Source organism: Periplaneta americana, chromosome 9 (genome assembly GCF_040183065.1).
Source record: "Periplaneta americana isolate PAMFEO1 chromosome 9, P.americana_PAMFEO1_priV1, whole genome shotgun sequence".
In the NCBI taxonomy this organism is placed as follows: Eukaryota; Metazoa; Arthropoda; class Insecta; order Blattodea; family Blattidae; genus Periplaneta; species Periplaneta americana.
In genome coordinates, this window is record NC_091125.1 from 59,627,535 (window position 1) to 59,649,383 (window position 21,849).

Here is a 21,849-nt window from a genome sequence, read left to right on the forward strand (position 1 = left end):
GGAGTTGAAAGGGCTGTCTACAGTGACTTCATCGGAGCCTTCAGCCTATATGGCTGAATTGACAGATGGCACACCACATAGTTGAGTTACGATATTTTACAACCATTCAGACTTCAAATATCACTCTTAATTATAGTAACAGCAAGGCACAATAAGCCCATTCGAGGTTCCGGTACTAGCCTTCGGGCCCTCCTTCCTGTGAGATCTCTAGTAATGTCTTAAAAGGAATATTTCCAGCGGATTTTTCGTACGGTTTGTCAGCCCCCTCCCTCCAGTAACACTTACCTATATCTATTTAAATACTTCTTAAACTAAAGAACAATACTAACACCCATAATGTCTGACAGGAGAAGTAAACATTGCCGACAGCAACACTAGTGCTTATTATTATATCGAAATAAAGTTAGGAATCGGGGTTCTGTGACGCGTTAAAAGTGTTGTTACGAGATTAATGTTGGTTTTATACAAATAATGAAGTTAAATGTCCTGCTACAGAGCAAATGTTTGTCATACGGAAATAGAGAAATATTCAACACTATTAAGAAGTGTTAGATGTCTTGTTACAACACTAAAGTTTGTCCTACTGAAATGAAATAATGTTGAGGATACTGTGAAGCGCTAGAAGGCCTAAAAGCCTATTACAAGACTAATATTTTGTGTCCTACCGAAGTGAAGTAATGCTCATAGTACTGTGATGTATCGAAAATCCTGTTATTACTCGACAGAGGCCAGTGGAGTCCTGCAGCCTGGAGCGCTACATGTCCTGCTCTTGCGTCATCGTTATAGTTCACATTATGCCCGCTACTCCACTCGCCTCGGTCGAATAATAGAAGACTAATTTCTATTTATTTCTTTATTTATTTATCTATTTATTCATCTATTTATTTGTTTTACTTATTTATTAATGCACTTATTTATTTATTCATTCATTTGTTCCTTTATTTATATATTTTTTATTTACGTATTTATTTATATATTAATTTATTTCTTTGTAACAGGACAAAACCCCAATTACAATAGACAGTAAATATATAGAGTTATAGTTAATTATGACATAAAAATGAAAAGAAATAGTAAAAAACGTTAAAAAGAGAAAATACACATTATATAAATACAAGATACAGATATACATAAAAATGAATAAAGAGATAAATAAAGATATGACCACCAATTTAAAAATATGGATGAATATGAGAAAAGAATAGATAAAGAGAGATATGAATGTAAGATGTAAAATGTATAAATGAAAATTATTGTGTAACAAATGGACAGCAATATTATTTTAAATTAACCGCCGTTAATATTTTAATAGAAAAAAGTTTAAATTTAATGTTAGAAATGATGAAATCTAGATGCCATACTTTATATAATTAATTGAATTGAGAATGTAAACAGTGCTGAATTATATGCTGCGAGGTGTTTGGCTTCCTGTAGCGTACGAGTAACAATTATTGAGAATTTCTTAAAAGTGATGGTCGAGCGTTAAGCTAGATTTGTGAAAATATTTCGTTGTTATTTTTTTAGTAGGTTATTTTACGACGCTTTATCAACATCTAAGGTTATTTAGCGTCTGAATGAGATGAAGGTGATAATGCCGGTGAAATGAATCCGGGATCCAGCACCGATAGTTACCCAGCATTTGCTCATATTGGGTTGAGGGAAAACCCTGGAAAAAAACTCAACCAGGTAACTTGCCCCTACCGGGAATCGAACCCAGGCCACCTGGTTTCGCGGCCAGACTCGTTGTTATTCAGTAAATCGTGGAATACTTAATACCATAAAAGTTGCTCAGCATGTAATTTGGGAATGGCAAGAGACATTACTATGTAACCATTTTGTATATAGGACGTAAACAGCAGCGCTATCATCTTATGTTGTTACTATGAGGGAAAGAGAAAGACGGGATCTATGACTACTGTAGAATAAGAGAGAGGTCGTACTGCACAGGTGACGTAACAGTGGCGCGCTGTGTATTAGTACAAGCAACTCCCGTTCCACAAACAGAATGGTCGGGTAATAAATTAAACTCAGTAAGTAGATTGTTGTTCGAAGTTTAGTATGGAAGGTCGAATAATTATGTTATAAAAAATAAAGATATCTTGGAAATAGTTTTTTTAATTTTTTCAATTCGATTACTAAGTGATTTACAAGTCGGGAACCAAAATAATGAGGCATCACATTGCTCTACCGAATATAAGTAGCCTAATATTTAGACTTCAACGACATCCTGTTACAAGATTAATGTTTATTCTACAAAAATTAAGAAATACTGAGATACTGTGAGACGTTAAATATTCTGTTACAAAACCAATGTTTTTATGTTTAGTAATACAAACTGCCACAGGATTATTCTTGGCAATACATTATTGTACTAACATTGAAATAGCTTTTTTAAGAACTAATCGACAAATTCTATTTCCAACACAAACAAGAAACTCGATTGAATGATTACAGAATTTACCCCCTGTTACTGTAGGTGTATTGATTTCATCCATTAAATATAGTACCGTAATCGTAAAGATGGTACTGCAATAAAAATTAGAATTACGTCCTATCAGTAGGAAATAATATTCAGAGTTTCGTGAAGAGTGAAATGTTCTGTTCGGAATCTTATGTTGAAATTAAGTAACATTGAGGATACTCCGATGTGTTGAAAGGCCTGTTAATAATGTTTGTTGTACTTAAATTTATTTATTTATTTTGCTAATAATTGTAACACAGGATACAATATATACAGAAAAAATTTTAGCTCACCCCTGAAAGAGTAGAACTCGTGCTCAGGGGCTCATGAAGTAATAGACTATTTAATTTAGTGTGATACGTTGATAGTTCTCTTAAAGTCCTACTGAAATGAGTAATTTTCAGAATATTGTCACTCATTACAAGTCTTGTCACAAAGCTGTAGATTTGTCTATTCAAATTCTATAATACATCAGTGTGTGTATGTATTTTGATACACTGAAGATTATTTTTTAATATTACAGTAACAAAAATAGTGCACCAAAGTTCCCAGCTCTTCTGTTATAACTATTTTCTTTCTTTGGTAAATGTTATCTTAAGATCTGCAACCATTTTCGTTGAAAACACGCTGATTCACAATGATTAAAAGTTATTTTACAATAACACGCAATATTCGTGTTCCTGCGTCAGTTTCGTCTCCGTAAGTCTCTGATAAGAATAGACATTTGAAGCAGACTCCAAGATAACTGATATCTACTCTAGAGAAATACACAACCAAATGACGAAGCATATATGAATCGTTCACGAGTAAATGTTTTACTACGGCAATTTTTTTGTCACATTCTTACTCTCCAATTATTTTCCATTAACATGCAATATTCGTGTTCCTGCGTCAATTTCGTCTCCGTAAGTCTCTGATAAGAACAGATATTTGAAACAGACTCTAACAATAAGATAACTCATATCTACTCTAGGGAAATACACAGCCAGATGACTAAGGGTATATGAATCGTTCACGGGTAAATATTTTACTAAGGCAATTTTTTGTCACATTCTTACTCTCCATTCGAAACATACCATTCACAGGCAGTAATGCGACCGATTAAATATTCTATCAAAAACATGATGTTTACCTTGCCCAGTGGTAGCCTAGTAATATTCCAGCTATTGTGATGAGTATACAGTGGATGTGGGATGTCTTAAGGAAAAGTGAAGTTGTTTCGTATCGGAGTATATGGCACGTGCCGCGTCGTTCGTATTTTGTGTTACCTGGCGAGTACAGCAGCGTACATAACGAAGACCCCTGTCCACATTGCAAAGCTATAGAGAAACATTGCAACAGTACATCGCACAGGAAATGCGTTGATATGAAATCTGAGGAACCATCATCATCATCATCATCATCATCGTCATTTAGTTGTGCGGGTCTAAACGACATGTGCAACATGATGCTCAGTGATCCCCATTTTAGAGTTTTTCTTCAGAAATTCTCTCGATACAAAAGCTGTTTAGGCGATAGGCGAAGACGATTCAGCTTCGACAGCTTACAAGAATATATCGTCGTTTACTGCAACGCTGGTAATTGCATCAATGATGACGAAGACTGAACTTGCAAGGTATGTGCTACACTACTACAGTACGTTACTTTTCTTTTCCTTCTGACTGTACGGAGATATAGTAGCATGTTCACGTCGTCTGTTTACATTTAAAACCTGTTGAGCCAATGGTTCTGAATGAAAAAAATGTAACACAGTAAATGTGCACCTACATTCAACGATAAGCCACCCCTCATCCACTGTCTAGTGATGAGTAATGTCGTTTTAGAAGTATAAAGGTCTGTCCACGCTTACCGTAACGGATTCGCTTGGCGCGTTCGGATTTTTACTCATTGGACTATTTTAAATTGAGCATCGTCCACTTGGAAGTATCGCCTCTGTCCACATGATCGGATTCCGTCCAAAAATCTGGTTAGAGAAATCTAGACGGATTTCTGTATTGACTAAGAATGAAATAAAGAAATTCATGACAATATATCGATTGCAAGACCTCCAATTAGCTCCTCAGAGTTGCTCATTTTATTTCCACGCTTAGTCCAAAACATTACCAGGAAGTAATATTCTCGATCTATCGGTAGATAACAACACTATTAGATGATCAACTCGGAAATGCAGGCAGGAGGGTGAAATAATACCAAAAAATCCGAACGCGCCGTACGAATCCGTTCTTATAAGTTAGCGCCTATCTTAACATTCATCCTACACAAACACAATCGTACTCAAGGTCTTGATACAGCTTAAAAGTTATGCCCCATATTCTACGGAAAGATTTAGAGATCTATAACAAATTCAATATCGTAACAATAAAATTGTGTTTGTAACACTGAGTACGTTAATCTACGATCCTGCGCTAGAAACAAAATAAATGTCACGCTAGCGCGTCACGTTGTTAAATGTCAATAATTCAGTACATGTAAAACTTAATCCCAAACCATTACGTCAGTTAAAGATCAAAAAAAAAAAATCTTTTAATACAGGGACATCATTTTATTTTTACTAACATTTCTAATATTAACCTGGCTATACTGTACCTTTGGAATAACGGTTGAGAACCGGAAACGCCGTTTGCTATCGCCTTCCATGACTGGAATTCGATGATACTGGCGTAAAATACAAACAAATCACTTTACTAGGTATAGGAGGGAAGAAAAGTAGTGCATCCATTTACGTAAACTAGGAAATATCGCGATTTTGAGTTTGATCATTTTCATTAGGTTTTTGTTTAATCAAAATACAGTACTGTATTAACAATAAGTGTTTTTACTCACGAAATGAGCTATCCATTAGGATGTATTCATTATGCAGTGTATATTAGATTATCTACAGGTATACAATATAGAGAATGAAGTTAAATTGAAAAATAATCATAACATGGATATTTACACATAATTTTGAAAATGGTGGCCGTTCATTCGATAGAGGCTTCAGTTATTTTGTGCAATGTTAACGCACTATAGACTATTGTACCTAATTTCAATTACCAGTTTCTCCTTCGTACTAGTAATTCATGTTGAAATAATTCTGTACCTACTCTATAAAAGAGTACCTTAAGTACTGGAAATTCAGTCTTCGCTTCTGCCCGACAAAATTACTCAGACATGCTATCTACTGGGTGTTCAGTTCAAAGTGTGTCATGGCTCGCTGTATGCCGTCATGTGGCTAGTCGATGAGCCTAGAGAATTCAATCTTCCTACACTTCCGCAGAGGTGTCTTACTTATGTGCCAGAGAAGTTGCCTAGCAAGTACGGCGTTCATTCAGAAGAGTACTTACCGATAAGTACGGTAACGCCGGTAGTGGCAGGAATGTGAACTGTTTCGAAACATGTACTGAGGTGAGTTTTTTGTTACTGTCGGGATATGGGGAGAGGGTTAAGACGATTACTTACGTATTTGTTGACATTAACTTGGACGGTCAACATGGACACGAAGCATTTGATTTGTGTTGTGGAATGTTGCCGTACGCAACCGATGATAACAAATACCCTGCGTACGACTTGGCCGCGCAAAACACAGTTCGAAAGAGGTTATGGTAGGACACAGACCGTACAGACCGCCATCTGTTGCTAGGACGTTCTCAAGTTCAGATTGAACGCCTTGACACAAAAACTGAAACTCGCTTCAAATCGCTGACTCATCAACAGTGACGTCATAACACACTTTGAAATGAACACCCAGTACTGTCCGTCCGAGTGGTTTTGTCGCAGGATCGTAGAAAGGGGGGAAATCACGTAACAGTTAATTACTTAACGAGGCCGTTTTATTTAAGTTATTTTAAACAGTTGTATAATATTACGTAAACGACCTAATTCCTAATAGAAATTAATATTTTCAGAAAAGAGCTAAGACAGCCCAGCCACTAGCCTTTACAGAGGGGCGAGCAGAAGCAGGTGGGAGAAACCTGGTTGCGACGTAGGCAAACGGACGACAGTACCTATGATTCAATATTGAAAACTCTTTCGTCACTGGAAAACGTGAACATATTTCTGGAACATACTATACTCACTAAATCAGTACTGTTTACTATGATCGTAAGGCAACTTTGATTGCATAGGCGACCTTGGTTCTGTGTTAAGGACGGTTGGAAGTTTCCTAGTAGAGAGAGTGAGAGTGAAGTACATTCCAAAACTCGGGTACAATAAAAAATAAAATGATGTCCCTGTATATTTCATTGTATATTGAATATTTTACACATTGTTTTAACTAATAAAAACAAGCAACAATATCGTTGCTTTCTCCCCTTTTTAAATCGCTTACCACGTGAAAAGAACAAGGGTTGCACTTGTGGCGTACATATTGCGAGTCGAATACTTATGAGATTATAGCTAGCTTTTATAATGTAAGAATTTTGGTTAAATTTGATAATAAAGTTTGGTTGTATTGAAGAAGAATGTTATGTATTTCGCTGTAACGACATTTAAAAAGATGTAATGTCGACGCAAATCAAGCGTGCCGAGTACACGAGTGAATATATTGTAATACGTAGGCCTATTAGAAACTATATACATCCGTTAAAAATTTGGAATGGAAAATATTATTACACGTTGCAGCATTATTTGTCAATAGTTGTTTTGTACATTATTACTTTCTTGTTTCTTTGTTATTACATTTGAGTATATTTTCATTAAAAATATTTACAGTTTATAGATGTAAATTTCAAAATCCAATGCAGTCGTTGTCAGAATATACGAAAGCATATTTTACAAATCGTTCAAATTTTAAATGTTATTTGTCGATATTGGTTGCTGTAAATCAGCGGTCGTCAGCACAGAGCACGCTCGGGCTACCCGCGGATAAGAGACTGCACTATGATGCACCGTAGCTGCTGGAGGGTACGCTCTATCCCTCTCTGCCTGCTGCACGACGGTGCATTTGATGTTGCTCCGGATACCCTTTACCCATTTCAGCGAGTGCTGACGACCGCTGCTGTAAATGATAACATAGGAAAAGCCGCAATCAGGTAATCAGTACAAGAGCGATTCAAATGCAGACCTCAGAAGTGTCTCGAATCAGAAAGGAAAGGCGTTATCATCTAAATTGTGCTGGTTGCCGACGAATGATGTCCAATACCTTAGTAGTAAAAGTAATGCAGTGAAGAATTGATATATGCAAGCGTATACGGTTTACAAAATGTGTAGGAATACGGAACGAAACATGAAGTGTAAGTTATAAAAATAAACAAAATTAAATACACTATCCCTGGCTGTGAACAATATACAGGGTGGGAGTGAAATAACCCTGCTGATTTTTAGAGCGAATAGGTCATGTTGTATGTAACAAAAAAAAACTGTAATAACATTTTGGTGAAAAGTTCATAGTTTTCTCAGAAAAAATCCGGACCCTTTTCATCCAGAGGTTGCATTTGTTTTATATTTGTCTTTTACATTCCTGACATTTCGGACCTTTTACATCCGAACGTTTAAAAAATTTTATTGTTTTGAAATGTGCTTTACATTTTATCTGTGTAGCCTTCATTTTTATTATTTTTATGGTTCGTATTGATTACTAGCAAGTGTCTGGGAACTGCTCAATTTTATGAATTTTTACGAATCACCTTGTTGATACTGCATTTGTGCACCTTGATTTTACTGTGACAATGTTTTTTAGTTAATTTTAATGTTCTGCTTGTTTCATTCTTCGTGTTTTTGTTTTATGAAGAATTTTATATAAAAGTGCAAATAGCCATAATAGCTGACGCGCTCTTTTTAGACCCCACTATCTAGCTATCTTTCTCAGAAAAAAAATGTTTTTTCTTTACCCCAAATGTTTAATATCCTCTTATTCGGTAAGTATTGCGAATTTGACTGTGATTTTTGTCCATATCGATAGAAAATCTAATAAAGAATAATTTATCCCTCTGTCGTATTTCAATAACGTGATCGATTTTCGTGTAAATTTAATTTAAAAACCACTAATTTCAAACCACTGAACGATGCAATCAACATCGCAACGTTGTAGCTAGAGAAGGGAGCGCGAGGCAGTATACGTAAGTTGAGTTCGTTGACGTCTTACATCTGCATTGCGATACGAAAGGAGACTTTAAGCGGTGAGGTTGCCAGACTGATGGAACTTCCAAATTAATTTTCATTAACCGTGCATTTAATCACAAAACCTAATACAGGTTTTATATTCATTTAAGCGTACCCTATCGTCCCTTTCAATCTGCAAGGTTATTTCACTTCCACACTGTATAATGACACTACGTCTTCAAAAGATATTACAACATTTCTGTAACAGATAGTGCGACACAAGGTATGTATTTAGATATAATGGAATTCGTCCTCATCACTTATCATGTCTTTCACTTAACGTTATCTAAACATTATTTTATCACAGGTTTACGCAAATCAACCCATCATTATTATGTGATATATAAACACAAGAGCACAAGATTATTCATGAGAACTGGATCATCAGTCACAACAGCTGGATATTTCATCACAAAAGGCAGGTAAGTTGGAATAACTTAATTCGGGATAGAGAATATTACACTATGCTGCAAAGATACAGAATCTCCATCATTATTTTTCTTTACACAGATTAAAACTCGTCCTGTACTGAGAGAAAAAGATCTTGTTCTCAACTGTTAGTCCCCGTTTATCTGTTCTCTCACATTAATTATCTGGCCCTATTTAGATTTTTCTTAAGAATATTAATCATGTGTTCAAGAGTAACTGCAACATTAGTTACAAACTCTGAACTTTACACATTATATCATTCCTAGTCAATATTTCAATTAAAATGCATCTAAATACTTGTTTCAAGCTCTATACAAAACGAAGGTGCATTTTGTTAATTTCTGAATTAAAAATGATATAGGTCTATTACGAGAGGAAATTAAAAGCAGAATAAATATGGGAAATTCCTGAAAGTTAGAATTTATAAAACAGTAGGCTATATTCCCGGTTGTTCTTTGGGATATGATAGTAGAGACTGGATTAATCTTGCTCAGGATAAGGACCGATGGCGGGCTTATGTGAGGGCGGCAAAGAACCTCCGGGTTCTCCATTTGTAAGTAAGTATATTACCCTATATAAAAACTGTAAAGAAAACAACGAAATTATCACAGTTCAAACGTTACTTACGTCAATATTACCTGAAGATTATCCAGAATGCGTCAAAAACATCTGACGATTTCTGCAATGCAATAGAAATCATATCCGCTGAATGTCGCTGCTGTAGTGGGTGTGTGTGCTGTGTATGTAATTTAGTTATTTTGCTTGAAGTCAATATAAATGAATAAATACACATATATTATATATAAGTATTATTATTATTATTATTATTATTATTATTATTAAAAGTTTTAAAATGCATAAGAGAATCTTCCTATGTCCAATTTTTTTATACTTTTATCCTCTTCCTCCAACTTTCCCTATCCTTCCATTCCCATCCTTGTAGTCCTCTTTCTCCATTGCTTTCTTAATCTCCTGCAACCATGTGTCTTGAGGTATTTGAGGTCTTCCTCTCTTTCCCGATGGGATCCATTTCAAAAGTCCTCTTAGTACCCGTTAATCCTCTTATTACTTCTGTTGAAATATTTTACTTCTTACCTGGACTTATAATAAATCCTAACTAGCATTTTTATAAGTTTTTAGTAGTATATTTACACTTTACGTTAGTTCATATATTGAAGGAAAGTGTTCTAATGTAACCGTTGACGTGGATAAATGTGCATCTTTTTTTTTTTTTAAGAATAAGTTATCGCGTTTGTAAGAGCAATTATTTTAATTTCATACCAAATTTTAATTTCCTTTACAGAGGAATTAAAGCTGTTTCATCTTTTCAAGAATTTTTTTCCTATCATATTTTCAATTTTTCACTGTTTTGTTAAGAATATCAGTAAGTTCACAGTTTTGGTTTTTTTTATATACTTCTGAAGACATCAATTCCTCCATGACAAATAAATGATCACTACTTCAAATATTTACACAACAGCGAACTACCTACTCAAGACTTTTTAAATCTTATTTGCTGTTTTGTTGATAGGGGTTAAGAATTATACACTCACAATGCCAGTAGCAGAAAGTAATGAAGAGGAACTGAATCCAAGCTGGATGGACAAAATCTTCTTTGAAAAGGCTCTACAATCCAGCGAAAATGATCCCTTTCTCACAGTGACATCTGTACAGATCGAGAGAGCAACTGTACCAGGGGACAATTACTTAAGTGCAATGTATAGAGCAACTATCCAAATTGTGAAAGGAGATAAAACAGAAGAAAGGTCTCTTATTGTGAAAACAGAACCAACAGGACAAGCAATGAATAAGGTAAATGTTTATTCTTTATGATAGTATTTATAGTTGTGAACGTGTTCAGTATTATTAAGAACTAAGTAACGAGGTGAATGCTATTTTCAGCAATATGCCACAATGCCTGCTTTGTTGTGTTGATATCTAGTTTACTTAGATGCCACTTTTACGTCCTGTACATGCGTAGGCTACGACAATATGCATAAGATTGTAATATCAAGTAAGATTCTATGTCCTTATGTTTTAGGCGAGTTAAGTATTTGATTTAATAAGACATTATTATTTTTATTACTGTTATTAATACTGTTATTATTTCTATTATTATTATAATTATTATTATTATTATTGTTTTTCCACGCCCGATTCTCTTTTAATGCTATACTATACATTGGTGCGATCGAAACTCGAATATGCATCTGTAGTTTGGAACTCGATTAAAACTACGGACTCGGCTAAATTAGAAAGTATACAAAGAAAATTTATATCCTTATGTTCATTCAGATTTCTGCCCATTAATTCCGGGTATAGTTATGAGAGAAAATGTGAATATTTTAATTGTCAAAATCTATATGCTAGACGCCATGAGCTAGATTATCTGTTCTTTTGTAAAGTCCTCAAAGGTGATATATCCTGTGACTCTTTCTTAAACAATGTTACCTTACGTATTCCAACAAAAGATATGAGAGCCCACAAACTTTTCTATATTAGAAATTCGAAATTTCTTTCACCAGTCTCCAGATGCATTAAAAATGCCAACATGCATGGCTGCGAATTCGATCCCTTCAATGTATAGACTTTGTTTGCTCTTGGCAACGATTTATCATTTATGTATTATTTTAGGCATTATACTCAATTAACATTGTCTCATAGTATTCTTAGTTATCCATTCATCGTCATTATTGTAATTAATTGTAATTATATTTATGTGTAATAATTATTTTTGTTTTATGTTTTTTGTTATATTTGTGCTGAACTGTAATTGGCCACTGGCTGTTGTACAGCACATTAAATAAATAAATAAATAAATAAATAAATAAATAAATAAATAAAATAAATTATGTGTTTTACATCTCTTCTAGTAAAGTTACTAGGTAACTGGAGTAATATAACATCACACACCTACATTGAAGTTGTACACACTGTCCGATTGCGTACTTGGCTGCTATTCGATTGTTATATTTGTATTTAAAGCAAAGCAATGGTTGATGATACATACAGGAAGGCACAATCCGATAGGGTGACGCGGATGGTTTCATTTACGCTAGCTTCCTTCGTAAAAACGACTTCTTTGTGTTGGCAAAAATTCACTGAAACGAGTTGAAGAGTACATCATAACACTGTGCGCGACAGTCCATTAATTTCAGGTATTAGTGTTGTTATGTGTTCTCATTTATATATACAGAATATAAATCATAATTGATCAAATATCTAGAATAAACGAAAAACATCTCACTTTTCTCAAAAAAAAACTTACTGAAAGAAAATAATGTTAGTTGACTTTGAGAAAGCTCTACAAGTTGCAAAATTTACATTTAAAAAGTCCACTGATGCGGCAAACACGAATAATTTCTGTTAGATCGTCAGGATTTAACTTCAGATATTTCCAAGAGTTTGTAATAGATAAAATTTATGTCGAGGACATTTCAAATAATATAAATTAAATTAATATATTCACATTAACTTTCTAATGTCCACAGCTTGCGGCGGATGGTAATGTGTTTGAACGAGAAGTCACGATGTTCAGAGATGTAATCCCAGCGATGAATCGCCTTATCGAAGAAATTCTTCCAGGAAAGTGCCAGCCTTTTGCAGCTAAATATGTTTATTCGTGTAACGGGCCTCATAAATCAACAATAATTCTCGAAGATCTCAAGAAAAAAGGGTTCAAGATGGCCGAGAGAACAACCGGTTTGGATATGGACCATTGCCTTCTTGTTATGAGAACTTTGGCCCGTTTTCATGCCGCATCTGTTGCCCTCAAAGACAGAAGTCCTGAACTTCTAGAACCATTTATGACTAGTGAAGTTTTGGATACAATGGAGAATGACTTTCAGGACGTTATTTCATCTATGTACACCAACATAGCAAAAGAAGTTAAGAATTGGCCGGAATATGGAGAAAAATATTATAACAAAATACTGAAAGTTGCTCCAGTTTCAGCGAAAAAATATGTTGAAGGACGGAGAAGAGATGAGAACGACTTCAATGTGTTAAGTCATGGCGATTTGTGGATCAACAACATGATGTTCGCTTATTCGGAAGACAACAATTCACCTTTGGATTTAAGGTAAGTTATTCCTACGTGAGAGATTAAGATCAATCCGTGGCATCCACTAAGATTTTCAGGAAGAGGAAGAGTAAGTTAAAATTCCCGGTCGAAGGTTTAACACAATCTTTGCTGCATTCTTAACTAATGTTTCCATTCTACCTTGAGCCTCGTAGGCATACTCAATGAGCATATGTGTGCTTAATGTCTAATGTCTGAAACGCTATTATTCTCTATTCATATCGGGAAATTATCGAGTCGAAAATTAGGTGTTTCAAACCAAATAGAGAGCAGTAAGTTTTCTCTAGTACAGTGGTTCTTTAATGGCACTTTACCTTGAATTTCAAAATGATACTATGATACATAAATCAGGAAATACACTTTCATATTAATCTAAAGTAGCTACTGTAACTAGTACATGTAGGTCTATCACTGCTTGACTCTGAAGAAAAGAGGCAATGCAGTAGAGCGTCTCGTTTAGGCACAGTGAAAACGTAAACAAAGTGCAGATAACGTGTGGGGGGAGGACGAGCCGTACGATAAACACGAGGGATGCACAAGGTTTTAGTTACAACATTTATGGCGAAGCATTGATTGAAATTATATTTTCCAAAAACACACAAAACAAAAGAACACAAATTGCATAACTTTATCATATACACATTTTAACAAATAAGCATTAAAATTGTAACATTGACATAATTCAATATAACAAATCAAATTTTGCTACTTATATGATGTTACTTTCAAGCAGCGTTTTTATGGTCATGAATTTTATTTTCTGTATGACTAACATAATACCACCGTCTTCTGTGGCCTAATTAACAAAACTACAATATACTGATCTGAAGTGACAACACTATTACCTAAACATAATTATCCCTTCTCAAAGTGAAATTTATTCAGATACAGTTCAGACCAACATAGCCTACTGTAGTTTTGTTAATTCGGCCACAGAAGACGGTGATGTTATGTTAGTCATACAGAGAATGAAATTCATGACCGTATAAAATGCTGCTTGAAAACAACATCATGTATGTAGCAAAATTTGATTTGTTATATTGAATTATTTCAACGTTACAATTGCTTGTTTGTTAAAATGTGTATATGATAACGTTATGCAATTTGTATGTTTTTGGAAAATATAATTTCAATTAATACTCATAATGTTGTAACTAAAACCTTGTGCATCCCTCGTGTTTATCGTACGGCTCGTCCTCTCCCCTCACGATACCTGCACTTAGTTTACGCTTTCACTGTGCCTAAACGAGACGCTCTACTGTACTTGTTTTATGCTACTCATAGTCTAAATTTTTATGTCCATCACCGTCACGATAGTCTAGTAGCTAGAGCGCTGGACTTATAATCCTGTGGACCCGGGTTGGATCCCCGGCGTACCTTCGTTGTATAACCTATGTTGGGCAAGCTCGTAGTCCAGGTAACACAGGAAATTTTCCGGGAGCTCCGGTTTTCCTGTGGCATCCCAACAAATATCTCAATCATCTCATCTCCACGCAAATGTAACGTAGACCATTCTCATATGGAGCACCCAGAGCAGTGACTGTCGGTAAATTGGTTCACAGAATTGACTTCATATGGGTGATGAACATTTAAGTACTCGTCATTAGTAAAAAAAAAGCAATATATTTGTATGTTCCCATTCAAAGTCTTTATTATTTTCTTTACATTATTTCTTGCTGAAATAAGAAATTTATCTATAATAACATTGCAAAGATATGAAATTAAGTGTCTCCTCCTTCCATCAGATTAAATAAATAAATAAATAAATAAATAAATAGACAGACAGACAGACAGACAGACAGACAGACAGACAGACAGACAGACAGACAGACAGGCAGGCAGGCAGGCAGGCAGGCAGGCAGGCAGGCAGGCAGGCAGGCAGGCAGGCAGGCAGACAGACAGACAGACAGACAGACAGACAGACAGACAGACAGATAGATAGATAGATAGATAGATAGATAGATAGATAGATAGATAGATAGATAAAGTAAATAAATAAATAAAGTAAATAAATGCATACATACATACATGCGTAGGCTTTTTTCAAATCACAGGTCCTTCACTCAAACCCAGCATTTTCCAATCTTTTCTATTTTCTGCCTTCCTCTAGTCTCCGTATATGATCTTAATGCAGTCTATCTCTGATAACTTCTGGCCAAAACTCTTCTCCCGTTCACCATTCCTCCCAGTGCATCCTTCAGTAGGCAGTCTCTTTTCAGCCAGTGACCCAAACAATTTCTTTTTCTCTTCCTGATCAGTTTGAGCATCATTCTTTCTTCACCCACTCTTCCCAACAAGCTTCATTTATTATTCTCTCTGTCCACTTCACACGTTTCATCCTTCTCCATATCCACATTTCAAATGCTTCTACTCGTTTCTCTTCATTTCGTCGTAATGTCCATGTTTCTGCCCCCATACAATGCCACACTCCACACAAAGCATGCGTCGGTTCAGAAAAACCAAGACTTAAGCTGGAAATCAAATCCCAGATCGCTTGCATGAGCGGCGCGTACGCTACCTTAAAACCACCGCGGGGGATAAATTCATATTTCTTTTGTGATAAATGTCTGATTATAAAGATGTTTTCCATTGTAGACCGATTTCTTCTAAATTGGGATTGAGCATCAGCTAATGAATTGATACTACTCTTTACGTAACCTAAGTAGATGACATTGATGTACTTCCTTTCTATAAAATGGACAAAATATGACGTTTTTTCCGTTCTACTGGTATCGTCTGTCTCTTCTTTATGATATAATAAATAAAAACATTTAAATTTGTTAGAGGCCTACTTAAGAATGATAATAATAATTTTATTACTATTCCTTCATCATCATCATCATCATCATCATCATCATCATCATCATCATCATCAACCAGTTCAAGTTTTGGACTTAGTGATCTCTTGCAGTGTCTATGGTTTCATGCCATCTTTTTAAGGTTTTTCCTGTGTACCATCTTCCCAAAGGGCGATAATCTAAGGCAGTTTTCGCCTGTCTGCTCTGTGGCATTCTTCTTAAGCTCACATAATCATACATATCACAATTACTTCAACTCAGGTTCTAACATGTGAAACCTGCAAGTCATAAATACCTTTTACTATACCGTGGTTGATTAGAAAACATTTACGTGCAGTGTAATGTAATGAATACAGTCGTAATTCGTTTGGATATGCACACTTTTACAGGCCAGTTAAAATTCATGTAAAAACAATATGTTTGAACGTCTGTGATGACTAATATGCACAACTAATCATGCATATTTTTGCATATTTCATGGGTTCTTGCATATAATAGACTATTGTGCATATACTTAAGCATATTTTCAGGATTTTATTGCATAAACAACCAAATTAGATTATTCTGTGAAATATATATATATATATATATATATATATATATATATATATATATATATAGTATATTGGTTGTCAAGACAATATCTTTTGGTTGATTGTGCTCTGCGACTGGAAATTCATTGCAAATGGAGGGTAGGCTTGAAAACAAAATACAACTTCCTGCTTTTGTTCCATTGAACTACAGTACAGCAAGACAAGAGGCATTTCCAAACATCATCCCTACTTACCTGATTCTGAACACCACCTACCCATCTTTTCCCTGTTTCACCTATTCTCAGTTGGCCTTCAGTAGTCCGAGTATGAAGTGCTTGATTTTGTTGTATCTTGTGTGCGGTTTGTTTGAGTGCGTTCGTGATGCCTAATGCTAAATTACTGAAAGTAGAGAATCCCTATCAGTAGACTTCCCACGTGCAAGGACCCACTGGTGAGGCTGTCTAGATAGAACCAGACATGGTACTAACATAAAACTCTAGTTACAGCACTGTGCTCAAAGTACAGAAGGTCTTGCGTCAAGAAAGTGTAACTTGCTTGAACCTGGATCTTACAAGCTCACAATTTGTACACTAAAATTTTGTTCCGTAATCTCATGTGATGTTGAACGATCATTTTCAGCATTAGAAAATATGCTTGTAGACAACAGGAAAAGTATAACAAAAGAGATTCTTAAAAAGTTGTTGATTGTGGTTTGCAACCAGAAAGAGGAAGGTAAACAAAGAAATAAAGTGTAGGCCTACATAGTAAACAAAAAAAAAATTGGGTTTCGGATGTTTTACATATTTCTTGATTTATTACGCATTTTCTTAGACTTTGTGCGTTTAAATTCTGGCCCTAGTAATGAATAACAATGATTGTCTAAAAGCAAGTCATAAACTATGACAGTATCAGTGATAATTTAACTTGTCATATATACTAACGTTTACATTAGGCAGTAATTCTATTGAAACAATTATCTATAATTTTCATATTAAGAGTCCACTGCAAGAATGATGGATGTCACTTTCTTGTCGAAAATGGACCAAGACTTTCAATGCATAGCTTAAGACATATAGGATGTACATAGAGACATTATATGACATTAACACTGATAGTCATTGTCCAGTAATGATCAGAAAATCACAGTTAAGCTTTGAGCACTAAGCGTTTCAAACTGTCAATTGCTTCTCCTGAAAAATGTATTCCAAATGACATCCATCATTCTTGCAGTGGACTCTTCATATCTTACAATTCAGTAAATAATAAGAACTTTAACAATATTTTTGAATTACGTAAATATAAATATGTATATAGGCCTACAAATAAATATACCATTTGAATAACATTGAATTAACTTTATTAATGTTAATAAAGCAAACTCCATCGCTTTGGAATAGTGCTAAACTAGTGGGTCCGGGTTCGATTATTTGGTTATGACAAGTTGCCTGGTTCAGAATTTTCCAGAGTTCTTCCTCAATCCATTAACAGCAAGTGCTGGTAACTTTCCGCACATGCCTCTGGGCTCATTTTCCTGTCATTATCGCCTTCAACTTTATTCATCCTGCCATCTCCCATACTCATATCTATCTTGCATTCGAGGCGAACAGAATCCGTCCGAATGGGTGTCACAACCCATTAGATGCGCGGTGTTAGAGAAAATAATAATGAAATAATAATAGTATAATTAATTAGTAACAAATGTATTTATATTTTTCTTGCAGGTTCGTCGATTACCAGATTAGCTATTGGGCGACTCCAGCAATAGATATTCATTATTTCCTCGAATCTAGCACTTGTAATGACCTTCTGGACAAAACTCATATTCTTGTAGAAGAATATTATCAGACACTTGAAGAGACTTTAACTTTGTTCGGGTATCAACATTTACTTCCTCCATGGGAAGAATTCAACAATCAACTGAACAAGAGAGGAGCCTTTGCTAGAAACTGTGTGTTCTCAATTCATTGTGGTGCTCTAGCTGATCGAAACAATATTCCTGACATGAACAAAGTCATAAATGAAGGTGAAGCATTTTACTGTAGCCATATCTATATGGAATCTCTCAAAACGCTGTTACCTCTTTTGGATGCAAAGGGATGGTTAGAAGTTCATTAAAATTGAATTGTTTTTCTTTATCTGACATCCTTCAGAAAATGCAGATATTATTCAGAGAAAATGTGATAATGGTGATAATGATAATGGCGATGATGATGGTGAGGCAATTATAGAGAATCTTCGAGATGAAATGTTAGGAAAATCAAAAGACTCCAAAGAAACCTGCCACGCAAGAGGATCATGCATCAGAACTATTGCAAGATCTGTCGGAAATCGAATCCCGGTCCCTTTGTTAAAAAGCCCGCAGTGATAAAAAAACTTAGCTATAGTTACGTAAATTTATGGTACTTAAATTTCAATCACTATGTTTCATTCTGCCTAACACGTTACAAAATGTTAAATGATACTCATTTAAAGTAAAAAGTAATAGCCTATGTCAGAGACAACGTTCCTCCTTGGTTTTTATGAACCGACGCATGCGATGTGCGAGGTTCGAGACTCGCCTCGCACGTCACATTCGTCGGTTCAGAAAAACCAAGGCTTTAAATTTCCAGAACTTCGCAGACATGTTACTGGCTATGAACGAATGGGGAAATGGGAGGAGAAACGTTTAAAAAGGTATTCGAAAACGCATCCTTTCAAAGAAAATTGGTAATTAGAGGAAGTGTGTATGTGAGTGAACTCCAAGCCTGTTGGCTACTTATCTCACTCCGATTTTTGGCGTTCCATTTGAAGAACATAGAGAATGTTGAAGGGGAAAGACGAAAGTGGCCGTAACCTAATAGCTATCACATGAGCGAGAGAGAACGAAGAACGAGGCAACAGCAAGGGAGCAGAATTGCCGAAGATGTTACAAGACTGGACAGAAAATGGGGAAAGAGGACGCAACAATACTCTAAAGTCTTGGTTTTTCTGAATCGACGCATGCGACACTCGAGATGCGAGGCCCGCCTCGCACAAATCCGGACTACACGAGAGATTGTGAGTGGTTTCTATAGTTGCGATGTGCGCAGACCTCGCATAGTAACCACTCACTATCTCTCGTGTAGTCCGGATTTGTGCGAGGCGGGCCTCGCACCTCGCATCTCGCAAGAGTCGGTTCAGAAAAACCAAGGTTTTAGAAAAGGGCTCCGAATCCTTGCGCTGTGCGAATGACACTCGAATAAGGTCATCCTGAAGTACCGAAGGCAACATGAGATAATTAAGGCTATGATTGGAAAATTCCGAAATTGTGGAAGGGGGAAGAAGTAGTCCGTGGCATATTTCTTTTAATTCATCGCAACATTTGTGCTAGCGCTAAGAAAACCACGGAAAACCACAACAGGATGTTGTCTCAATTTATGAGGAAAACCAGTTTAGTTGTGAGACATTTTTAATAAAATGGGACTCGACTTGTTACTGCTCTGAGCAGAACATTTTTGCACGACTTGACTACTACGCGATACTTTAAACTTGCGTTTATAATTTTTATATAAATTTCTACGTAGTAACAAGAATTAAAATGCGAGTGGGAATTTTAATTACCACGTCATCAACCTGTGACGCAGTCAGTCCGGGTTCGAATCCCGGTCATATCTGGAAAATGTTTATTTAAGAATCTGTAGTGACATTTGTGAAGGGCAAGATGGCATTTGGGCTTTATTCGGGGTTCTCCCGCTTCCCTATGTTGGGCATCAACATCTTTTCATTTGATCATTATCATTTCATAGGATTTCCCGATTTTCAGGTTCGCGTTGCAAAGACGAGTGGAGTTATCTGCTCGAAACTTGGATACTCGGCGAAACTTAGCGTAGTCACCTAGGTCGGGGGTTAGCAAGATAGACCTACAAGGCCGCATGGGGGTCATAATAATTCCCAGAATAATAGTATAACATGACATGACATACTGCAAAACTGCACACCTGTGCAGCTTACAGCTTTGGCTGTAGGTCATTTATTCTCGCACATTTACCCGCTACATAGAAATGCGTAGGTGGGTAGAAAAGGATGATAACGAACATAATAAATTGAAAGTAAAGCCATTTTTAAATATAGTAAATGCAAATTGATTTTCTATTATAAAACAAAATTTCACAAATTACATATTTTTATCCAATAGTTCACAACCCTTCCCACAGTAACTACAGTATGTCATAGGCCTATACATGCCCGGTATAATGAAATGTAACAACAGTACGTAATTTAAAATAACAGCAGAAGAGAGATAAACATCGTTGAAGTGGCAAGGGCGAAGCATTTGTAACCAATTTTATTAATTTAATTATATAAATAGATTCTTCTACACATATTCATTTATTACTATTACTATATACCTTGTTCCGCTTATAGGGATCAAGAAATAAGTGATAACTTGATTTTAAATAATATTTTTGTAATATAACTTTTTACATAACTTGATGTAAAAACTCTCCGAGTTTGAGAGAATGGTCAATGCAACTCGATGTGTGAGCCTCGAGTCACCCTACAGACACTTAAATTGTACTCAACTTACTGCTAAGTGTTCTATAACATTTGTGGACTGACAAGCGCAGCTACATTTTTGTAATGCGTTGACTCTGTTCTTCCAAAGTGTCAACTCTACGACGTTGGTACACAACACACGCCACAAAGTCCCCCCCCCCCAAAAAAGTTAAAGTGTTTCAGGTCGGGCGATCTAGATAGCCAGTCAAGGAGTCCTCCTCTTCCGATCAACCTTTCGGGAAAGTTTGCATCCAAGAACTAACGCACTGCTCCATAGCAATGATGTGGAGCCACGTATTGCTGAAAAACAGATACTGGGGGGATTTGGTAAACAACAAAAATTCTGCAATATGTCCAATTACACATTCCCGTTCATTGTCGCCTCGATGAAGAAGAATGGTGCGTTCGAGCGCGGGTTTGAATCCCCCTTGGGCTAATTATCTGGTTGGATTTTCTCCGAAGCTTTCCCCAACCGTAAGAAGAATGTCAGGTAATCTATGGCGAATCCTCGGCCTCATCTCGCCAAAAGCCATCTCGCTATCACAAATCTCATCGACGCTAAATGACAAAGCAGTTGATACAGTGCCGTTAAATAATCAACTAAAAATAAAGGAATGCTCTACTGAATGGCGCTAGGCTCATTTCCGCGGTAAGTAATAGTGCGCATGCGCATAAAGATGCAACTGTTTGCAAACCATTGTTGCATAAACATGGACAGTTTCTGTATCTTGATAAATCACAACAATATCTTCATCTAATTTTAAATGGTGAGCGTTTATTTCTCGATCCTTCTAAGCGGAACATGGTGTATTATAATAAGTTATCATTAATGAAATGTATAATATATTACGTTCTAGAAATGTATTATTTTAAAAACTTCTGCATTAAAACAAATTGTTATAAAGTTAATCTTTTCATTCCTTTATTTCTATTCATTTCCCTTTCCATACC

The 21,849-nt window shown here is 35.7% G+C and overlaps 1 protein-coding gene and 1 long non-coding RNA gene across 4 annotated transcripts in view; one reads left to right on the forward strand and one right to left on the reverse strand.

Annotated features, from left to right (window-relative positions):
* The window catches only part of LOC138705986 (uncharacterized), a 394,464-nt gene that overhangs the window by 6,909 nt on the left and 365,706 nt on the right, over window positions 1-21,849 (reverse strand). The gene's annotated exons all lie outside the window — the stretch shown is intronic.
* On the forward strand, window positions 7,653-21,807 carry LOC138705970 (uncharacterized). 2 transcript variants are annotated; one of them, XM_069834797.1, is made up of 5 exons: window positions 7,653-7,674; window positions 8,850-8,960; window positions 10,503-10,783; window positions 12,463-13,052; window positions 18,105-21,807. In XM_069834797.1, the coding sequence occupies exons 1-5, from the start codon at window positions 7,668-7,670 to the stop codon at window positions 18,496-18,498; spliced, it is 1,383 nt and encodes a 460-aa protein (XP_069690898.1). In that variant the 5' UTR covers window positions 7,653-7,667; the 3' UTR covers window positions 18,499-21,807. The 2 variants fall into 2 exon arrangements, with proteins under 2 accessions (XP_069690898.1, XP_069690900.1); XM_069834799.1 differs by lacking the exon at window positions 7,653-7,674 and having other exon boundaries at window positions 8,850-8,964.

Coding starts and splice junctions, on each gene's coding strand:
- LOC138705970 (XM_069834797.1), top strand. Junction 8,961..10,502: donor TGGATATTTCATCACAAAAG/GCAGGTAAGTTG, acceptor TTTTGTTGATAG/GGGTTAAGAATTATACACTC. Junction 10,784..12,462: donor CAGGACAAGCAATGAATAAG/GTAAATGTTTAT, acceptor TAATGTCCACAG/CTTGCGGCGGATGGTAATGT.